We start from the raw sequence: 9,351 nt of genomic DNA on the forward strand, positions 1-9,351 counted from the left end.
ATCTACATCTTCTACATGTCACTAATATTCTCTAAAACAGTAAATTGAGGTTAAGATTTGTTTTCCATTTTATTTCATTTATTTACAGTTTTGCATTTTGGAACCCAAAAGGCTTGATAAACAAATAAAATGTGGAATAAAATTGCCAATTTGAGGTATAAAGGCAGTTTGTGTTGCTTACATAATAATGATGTGTGAAGTATGTTTTTTGTTTCCTTTCCTTTAGCTGACAATCTGAGCAGTACTCAGTTTGGGTCGAGTCTGTCTCTGGCATCCGCCGCTACCACTGAAGCAGAAAGTGTGAATTCTGCTGGCGGCAGTGGTAGTGGCGGTTATTCACAAAGGTAAGCATGATGCAAGTGTTCTAGAATGGACATAGATTAAATCATTTCACATTCCTGTACAAATATATACATAATAATTTGCAAAGTTTGGGTAAATCTTATTTTTTATATTGTGTTTCCGCTGGTTGTATTTCATGAATACAAAAAATTATATACAATCAACAATAGACAGTTCAGCACAAACAACCTATGCAATTGTTCTTGCTCTTTGCCCTGCTGCTCATGCCCTACTGTCTTTCCATCCCTATCTATCTTTTCCTCTCACAGTAGATCTATATCATACTCATGTAAAGTGTAATTTTTGGTTAATGCTTGTTTCTTCCCAACCATTCAGCACAGCAATGTGTCTATTGGAATTACAACTAATGGTTGCGAAATGTTCAGAGTTATTTTATTTTATTAATATACAGGACAGACTCCATGGAGACCTTCTCAGTGCTGAGTCGAAATCAGAGTAGGAGCACGGAACGAGACTGGGAAAATGCATCCACAGCCTCATCGATCGCATCTGTAGCTGAGTACACTGGTAATATCAAAATTCTTAAGTTGTGTTTGTTTGAAGTTTGTCTTGAGGACCAATGTTTTGATTTTAACCAAGTTTGTGTTCTGATCCAGGTCCAAAATTATTTAAGGAACCAAGTTCAAAATCAAACAAGCCAATAATTCATAATGCTATCTCACATTGCTGTCTTGCCGGAAAAGTAAATGAGCCGCAGAAAAATTCAATACTTGAGGTAAGTAACAGAAAAACAATATATATGTGGTAAACACATTGATCAGGTAATTATATGTTTAAATGTATCGCAATTTCACAACACCAACTATTCTTTAATTCATTTAATAATCAGTTTTATAAGAAGTGATTTGTGTCCCCAACCCACTCCACCTACAGTTTTACAGTTCCCTTCAAAATTCAGTTTTTAAGTATTTCTAAAATGTACAAACTTATAAATGTAATAATTGATGCACCCTATTTAAGATATGATTTTGAAAAATACTCCATTCTAATTGAAAATCATGAATTGTACGGCAGTGGTAGAAAACTGTACATATAATCAATGTGAAAATAATTCACAACAAAAGATGCTGTAAAATAGGGAATAATATATGTCAAGAAGGAATATGATTTAAACCAGGTATCAAAATAAATTTATCTTTTAGCATGGATGATGACTGCACATGTAACTAGGATTGTTTTACCTTTGGTGGATTTTTGCTTAAGCAATCCAAAGTTTAAATGCCCTACTCCGAGGCACTTATTCACATATTGTTCAACTTATTGTTAAAACAAAAGTAATTTTTGGCAAATCTGTTGCCTATTGTAAGACATACCAGGTTCTTAACAACCCTCTGCCAAAAGGATTTTTTTCTGAAGGCTGACACAAAGCATATGGATGTGGAGATTACAAGCTGCTGGTGGAACTGTGGGTTAGCCAGCATCAGAGGAGGGAAATGGCCAGCTGAGTTTGAGGTTCAGACCCTTCATCTGGATTATTCTAAATGCTTGTATGTGCCTGATGATTTAAAATGGACAGATCTGTCATTTCTGATGACTACCTCCAACTGTTTCTAACCAGAGCAAATTATATTTCTGAATTTTACAAATCAAAACCAATCATAATTGTAAAAAAAAATCTCTTCTTGGACTTTTTGTTTTTGCTCTCTTGGTAAAAGAATCTCAAGGCATCATCCAGGAATCCTCAACAGCAAAGAAAATTACGAGGGTTCCTCACAATGTTGTGTTTGATGTTGGTACAAGAACTTTAAATATGTTCCTGCGATCAAGCTTTGAATATAGATGGAAACTAATGTAGGAGATTTTCGACCAATGGCTGCATTTCTTAGCTTAAAAACCAATGTGATTGCTATTTCATGTTTCAGAAAAGTATAGTGACACTTTGTGTCTATGCACAGCATCTGTCCTCAACCTATCCCACCGCCTATGACGTTGAATGTTCAACTGGCTGATTTCCTGCATTCATAACTGGGGTGTCTATAACTTTACAGCACTGTACACACAATACCAGAACTGTTAGGTCATGTCCAGAGCCAACTAATATTGGGATTTGGGTCAAACTGCTAACTTTCTCCCAAATCCGGTAGCAAGCCAATTTTACTGCTCTCTGCATATGAGATTAGGAAGAGAGGAAGCACACGATTTCTTTTAAACCACAAAATTGTCAAATTTACAGTTCAAAATTTCTTAGAAAATTGTTTTCCATTTATCTTCCTAGGGGCTTGAGAAATGCGAGGCTAACCATTACATCATCTTGTTTCGTGATGCGGGCTGCCAATTCCGAGCAATTTATGCCTATTCCCCAGAATCTGAGGAGATCCAGAGGTTAACTGGCACAGGGCCAAAAAGCATTAATAAGAAGATGATCGATAAGCTTTACAAGTACAGCTCAGACAGAAAGCTGTTTAGCCTAATACCTACGAAAACCATGTCGGTCAGTGTGGACGCAATCACAATTCATAACCATTTGTGGCAAGCCAAACGATCTGCAGTGCCAAAGAAGCAAGCAACTGGAAAATGAGAAGAATTTTATTCTTGGGTTCAAGTGCTTCATTAATCTAATGTTCCCCCTATTTCCTCATAATAGAATGTGTTGAAATCAGCAATTTTTCCATTTGATTTGCTGGCTGTTTGGTTTTGGGAGCTACAAATCTCTCCAGATTTTGTTGCATTTGACAGAATGGAACTTTTTATTGTACGTTTGCACAGACAGTGAAATGTTATCTATTCCACAAAGGACAAAATAAGTAGTCAGATATTTTTCTGAAGGATTTTGGTCTCTGGGTGCTGACATTTGGCGGTACGTGACAAAATCATGGCTTTTTTTTACGGTGGTTACTCTGGCTTGTAACTGTCTTTTCTTTGCATGTGGCAAGTTTTCTCGCCAGTGGATTCTTAAAAGTATTTGTGGACTGTAATTGTAAAAAGGTTCCTCTACTTTTACTTTACCTTCAATTCCTCTATGGAATGGCATCGCCACGGGGAATGGGGCAATGTTGCAGCTGGGTTTGGCCTGAGGTAAACTTGTCCTGAAATTAGAACAAAATGGTGGGCCATCTTCCGAAACTGGTTAAGAAACTGGCCTGACTTTGGTACAACAATCTAATAACTGCCAAGAAACTTGATGACAACTGACTTGCAATTCTGATGTTACTTACTTTTCTTGTATTCTTGCTGTGAACGGTGATGGATTGTGATCTGTATATATTGAGACAGCAATGTGACCGATTTATCAGCAGCCATAGTTCTTGGAAGAACAATCATGCAAAGCATATGAACAAATCTGCACAGGCCGGCAGGATGACGGCATATGCTATGTTCAATGGAACATTTGATTTATTAAAAACGTGAATTTGGCACATTTTATACATACCATCATTTTAGAGAAAGTCTGTGTTCTGCAGTAATGATTGGGTGTTATTCGTCCAGTAAGGAAGATTGTTGTAGAAGTAGAGTATTATCACGCAGGGCACAGTATTGCTGTATGGAGGCACACTGAGAGGTCACAGTCAAATTGTAATGCTTTTTATTGCATTGTGCATTCTGAAATCCTTACATCCTCTTATTTTCCAATGCTGTATGAGCAGTATGCTCTTGTAAGAATGTATATTCTGTTGAACATAGCCTATTTCTTTTGGGATAGCAGTATTTATTATATTTTGCCATTCTTGACTACTGTCTGCAAAATGGACATTATCCCACCAGATGTTTATGATTTATTTTTCCTTCTGGAGTTTTTAACAACCTGTCAGGAGCTGCTGTGTGTGTTCTGTTTAAAATAAAGGAAATATTAATATTATGCGGTATAGTAGTAAACTAATTTGATCACTCTCAAATGTGTGATCATAATGATGGTCCTTGAAGCTGGATTCTTTCTCCACGACACAGCAAAGAAGTGTAATCATTTGTAATAAACATGCAAGATACAATTGCTTATAAGACACTTTTTAGTTTGACAGTGCTGACTTATACATATAGTCTGAACACTACCAACATGTAAACACATCTTTAGCAGAAGGAAACAGCTTTAACTTTTTCTTTGAAACAAAAATGCAGAAATAAACGATGTTTATTTATAGTGTGTAATTGTTCCAAATTGAATTGTATGTTTAGAAAATTTCAGCTAAAATTGGCTAAATCGACATGGGAATTTAGCGAGCATCAATGTATTTACCAACAAGTATTTGAAAATATCTTAATTGTAGGTGCAGATGAATGTATTTTCAAATACTCTTTTAGTTTTTCATTATTATGGCAGAGTTATCGTCTGTTGTTTTATAAAATGCATTTTAATACCAAGTGAAATAATCAGTAAAGGTGATTGCATCATATAGGGACTGAACATTTTAATAAATTAGTATGATGTGATAATCTTTAAATTGCTTAATTCTTAATAAGCAGGATCAGAGAGGAGATAAAAGTATGATAAATTAAGGCATATCATCAAAGGAGTTTATTTAATGTATTCTGTTATCTTAACATAGGTTAATGTCAGATTGTTTGCAAGTTTGATACCCGTTTTAAAAGGGATCATTCCTATGCAACATTTATGAGACGTTCAAAATTTAAAATCTTTAAGTTTTTACTACTTGAGTACATTAAAAAAAAAAAAAATCCTTTAGGAGATAATTACAGATATTTCAATTTAAACAGTTGTCATAATGGCTATGAAGCATTTAGTTTCACAACATACAGTATCCTCCATAATGTTTAGGACAAAGACCCTTTATTTAATTATTTTCCTCTGGATTCCACAATTTGAGATTTGTAATAGAAAAAACCACATGTGGATAAAGTGCACATTGGCAGATTTAAATAAAGGCCATATTTATACATTTTATTTCACAATGTAGAAGTTTCAGCCGTGTTTAAACATAGCCCCCCATTTCAGGGCACCATAATGTTTGGGACACAGCAATGTCATGTAAATCAAAGTAGTCATGTTTAGTATTTTGTTACATATCCTTTGCATGCAATGACTGCTTGAAGTCTGCGATTCATGGACATCACCAGTTGCTGGGTGTCTTCTCTGGTGATGCTCTGCCTGGCCTGTATTGCAGCCATCTTTAGCTTATGCTTGTTTTGGGGGCTAGTCCCCTTCAGTTTTCTCTTCAGCATATAAAAGGCATGCTCAATTGGGTTCAAATCGGGTGATTGACTTGGCCACTCAGTGACCATTTTTTAGCTTTGAAAAACTACTTTGTTGCTTTAACAGTATGTTTGAAATCATTTTCTTGCTGTGGAATGAACCGCCTGCCAATGATTTTGAGACATTTGTTTGAACTTGAGCAGATAGGATGTGTCTATACACTTCAGAATTCATTATGCTACTACCATCAGCAGTGGTATCATCAATGAAGATAAGTGAGCCAGTACCTTCAGCAGCCCTATATGCCCAGGCCATACACCCCCACCACCGTGTTTCACAGATGAGGTGGTATGCTTTGGATCTTGGGCAGTTCCTTCTCTCCTGCACACTTTGCTCTTGCCATCACTCTGATATGTTAATCTTCATCTCATCTGTCCACAAGACCTTTTTCCAGACTGTGGTTGCTCTTTTAAGTACTTCTTGGCAAACTGTAACCTGCACATTTCTTGCAGTGTTGCCTTTATATTTCTGTTCATTAAATCTTCTGCGGACAGTGGTCATTGACAAATCCACACCTGAAGAGTGTTTCTGATCTGTCAGACAGGTGTTTGGGTTTTTTTCTTTATTATAGAGAGAATTCTTCTGTCATCAGCTGTGGAGGTCTTCCTTGGACTGCCAGTCCCTTTGTGATTAGTAAGCTCACCAGTGCTCTCTTATTAATGATGTTCCAAACACTTGATTTTGGTAAGCCTAAGGTTTGGCTGATGTCTCTAACAGTTTTATTCTTGTTTCTCTCTCTCTTAATGACTTATTTGACTTTCATTGGCACAACTTTGGTCCTCATGTTGATAAACAGCAATAAAGGTTTCCAAGGGTGATGGAAAGACTGGAGGGAAGACTAGGTGCTGAGAGCTCTCTTATACCTGCATTAAGGAGGCAATTAAACACACCTGAGTAATTACAAACGCCTGTAAAGCCATGTGTCCCAAACATTATGGTGCCCTGAAATGGGAGGACTATGTATAAACGTAGCTGTAATTTCTACATGGTGAAACCGAAATGTATAAAAATACCCTTTAATAAAATCTGATAATGTGCACATTAGCCATATGTGATTTTTTTCTATTACTATTCTCAAATTGTGGAGTACAGAGGCAAATAAATAAATGATGGGTCTTTGTTCCAAACATTATGGAGAGCACTGTATGTTGGACCCAAATGAGTTCCTTCAACTTGTGTATGGTGACTTTTTTTTTTAAGCACAAGAATATAATCTTTAGAAGGCAATTTATCATTCTGTAAAAGCACTTTTCTAAAAAAAAATTAAAGGTGTCGGATATCAATATTTACTTGTGCATTATTTGGAAAACTTGCTTTAAAATAGGATCTCACTGCTTCAGGGTGTTGAATGATTGTTATGGATAAATGTATACACACTTTAAATTGTTTTAAAATCCAGCTCAGATTGAACTAATGTATGTACCTGCTGGCTAGAAAGTCCGAGGTGAAGTACATTGTGTCAAAATTGTATGAATCAATATTGAGCAGTCAGTTGAAATAAGATCAATATTTTAACAATGATCGAATTTGTGTACTTTCGGTTTGATGTTCCCCTCTTCTACTATGGATGAGGCTCTCACCAGGGTCTCTTCTATACCCCGTAACTCTGCTCTCACTCCCCCCCCCCCCCCCCCCCACTCGTAACAAGGGCAGAGTCCCCCTTGTCCTCACCTTCCACCCTACCAGCCGTCACATACAACAAATAAACCTCTGACATTTTCGCCACCTCCAATAGGATCCCACCACTGGCCACATCTTCCCATCTCCTCCCCTGTCTGTTTTCCGCAGAGACCGCTCCCTCTGTAACTCCCTGGTCGATTCCTCCCTTCCCACCCAAACTTCCCCCTCTACCCGCACTTTCCCTTGCAACCGCAGGAAATGCTACACTTGTCGCTTTACCTCCCCCCTTGATTCCATTCAAGGACCCAAGCAGTCTTTCCAGGTGCGGCAGAGGTTCACCTGCACCTCCTCCAACCTCATCTATTGCATCCACTGCTCCAGGTGTCAGCTGGTCTACATTGGTGAGACCAAGCTTAGGTTTGGTGATCACTTCGCCCAACACCTCCGCTCGGTTCGCAATAACCAACCTGATCTCCCGGTGGCTCAGCACTTCAACTCCCCCTCCCATTCCGAATCCGACCTTTCTGTTCTGGGCCTCCTCCATGGCCAGAGTGAGGCCCACCGTAAATTGGAGGAGCAGCACCTCAAATTTCGCTTGGGCAGTTTACACCCCAGCCATATGAACATTGACTTCTCTCATTTCAGGTAGTCCCGGCTTTCTCCTCCCCTTCCCAGCTCTCCCTCAGCCCACTGTCTCCGCCTCTTCCCTTCATCTTCCCGCCCCCCCCGCTTCACATCTGTCTGAAGAAGGGTCTCGACCCGAAACGTTGCCTGTTTCTTTCGCTCCATAGATGCTGCCTCACCCTCTGAGTTTCTCCAGCATTTTTGTCTACCTTCGATTTTCCAGCGTCTGCAGTTCCCTCTTAAACATTCAGAGCTTGGGTGATGATCCCCTGATATTATATATAAGAATATTTGATCCAAAGTATGCCTGCTAATCATCTAAACATTTTAAATGTGTTTGCCATATAGATTAGTTAATATTCCTTGGTGCTGTCTATGGTTGGTAACGCACAGGGTGGCAAGTAGAAAGCGAAATTTGCTGTGCTACAATATTTGTAAGTCAGGATGCCCATCTCCAAACTTGCATAAATAAATAAGATTTAAATTATGTGAACAGATTTGATGATGTTAACACCACAAACATTTAATGGAAACAATTATATGGCTAGACAGGATTATTTTGTACCTTCATTTATACTCCAGTGACCAGCAGACCAATTTTGCCGTTGCATCATAATTGGTATGCAGCTTTGTCCATCACAATATTTTTACTAGCAAAATACACCAGAAAAGTTGACGTAAGAAAACATTGTACATTTTGCTGATGGTATGTATATGAGTGCATTACAAATTATGTGTTGAGATTAAGACAACACTAATAAATTGCCGAGAGTTACTTCATAAGCGATTTCACCTGAACACTGGGCTGTAATGCATGTTTTGCAGTAATTTTTATTTTGGTAGTAATCCTTTTAAGGAGTTAAGATTATTTTATGATGTGCCGAATTACTTCTCAATTTCCAGGTGTTTCAGGCTGAATGTTATTTACTCACCAAGTTGAGGTGATACAGACACATAAGCTGTTTCTTTTCTTGCTGTTTGTGACTTGAAAGTCAAAAACAATTTTCAATATCTGGCCAATGCAGATAAAAGGGAGTGAGATACTGTTGTGAATGACTATTTTACTCGGGTATTTTGGTTTCTTTTTATAATGACGAAATGTCCATGTTCTTTGGAAATAAAAATATAAATTCATAGAATATGAATAATTGTATTGGTGCAAAAATAATTTAAACAAATTGTGGAATATAATAAGAGGATAAGTAGAATAGCTGGTCACCCACTCTATGCAGTACAAAAGCAGTGGAAATTAAGTTTTTCAAAATAGGTAAGCTCTTGCCTATTCATAATACTGCCATGAAAATGATGTTTGCTTGAGTTAAGTATACACATAATCTTGAATTTTACTGCTTATGGACTTAGTTATTTGATTTGAAAGAAGTGCAATTTTCCTTGATATTTTTGTGAAAAGGAGATAATTTCAAAGTGAGTACTTTAACAATGAGCTGTCAGAGTTCAATGTAGTTGTACACAAATCAGTTTACATTGGAGTGAGCTACTTATATCAGGCAAATTGGGTTGCACTGATGCATTTGGTGATGTAAATTTATAAAATGTCGAGAGTGAAGTCTTGAGCTAACAAATGCAAGTTTGTCTTC

General features: G+C 37.5%; 1 protein-coding gene across 5 annotated transcripts in view; it reads left to right on the top strand.

The window, feature by feature from the left end:
• The window catches only part of camsap1 (calmodulin regulated spectrin associated protein 1), a 71,665-nt gene extending 66,470 nt beyond the window's left edge, over positions 1–5,195 (top strand). For 4 of the 5 annotated variants that reach the window (XM_033048949.1, XM_033048946.1, XM_033048945.1 and 1 more), the window contains 4 exons: positions 227–344; positions 755–870; positions 960–1,078; positions 2,579–5,195. In XM_033048949.1, coding sequence (XP_032904840.1) covers positions 227–344; positions 755–870; positions 960–1,078; positions 2,579–2,881 — 656 coding nt within the window. In that variant the 3' untranslated portion in view covers positions 2,882–5,195. Of the gene's footprint in view, positions 1–200; positions 345–754; positions 871–959; positions 1,079–2,578 lie in introns of those variants that run through there. The other variant, XM_033048950.1, reaches the window with a different exon arrangement.
• Positions 5,196–9,351: the final 4,156 nt, after the last annotated feature.

Source organism: Amblyraja radiata, chromosome 32 (assembly GCF_010909765.2).
Source record: "Amblyraja radiata isolate CabotCenter1 chromosome 32, sAmbRad1.1.pri, whole genome shotgun sequence".
NCBI classification, from domain to species: Eukaryota; Metazoa; Chordata; class Chondrichthyes; order Rajiformes; family Rajidae; genus Amblyraja; species Amblyraja radiata.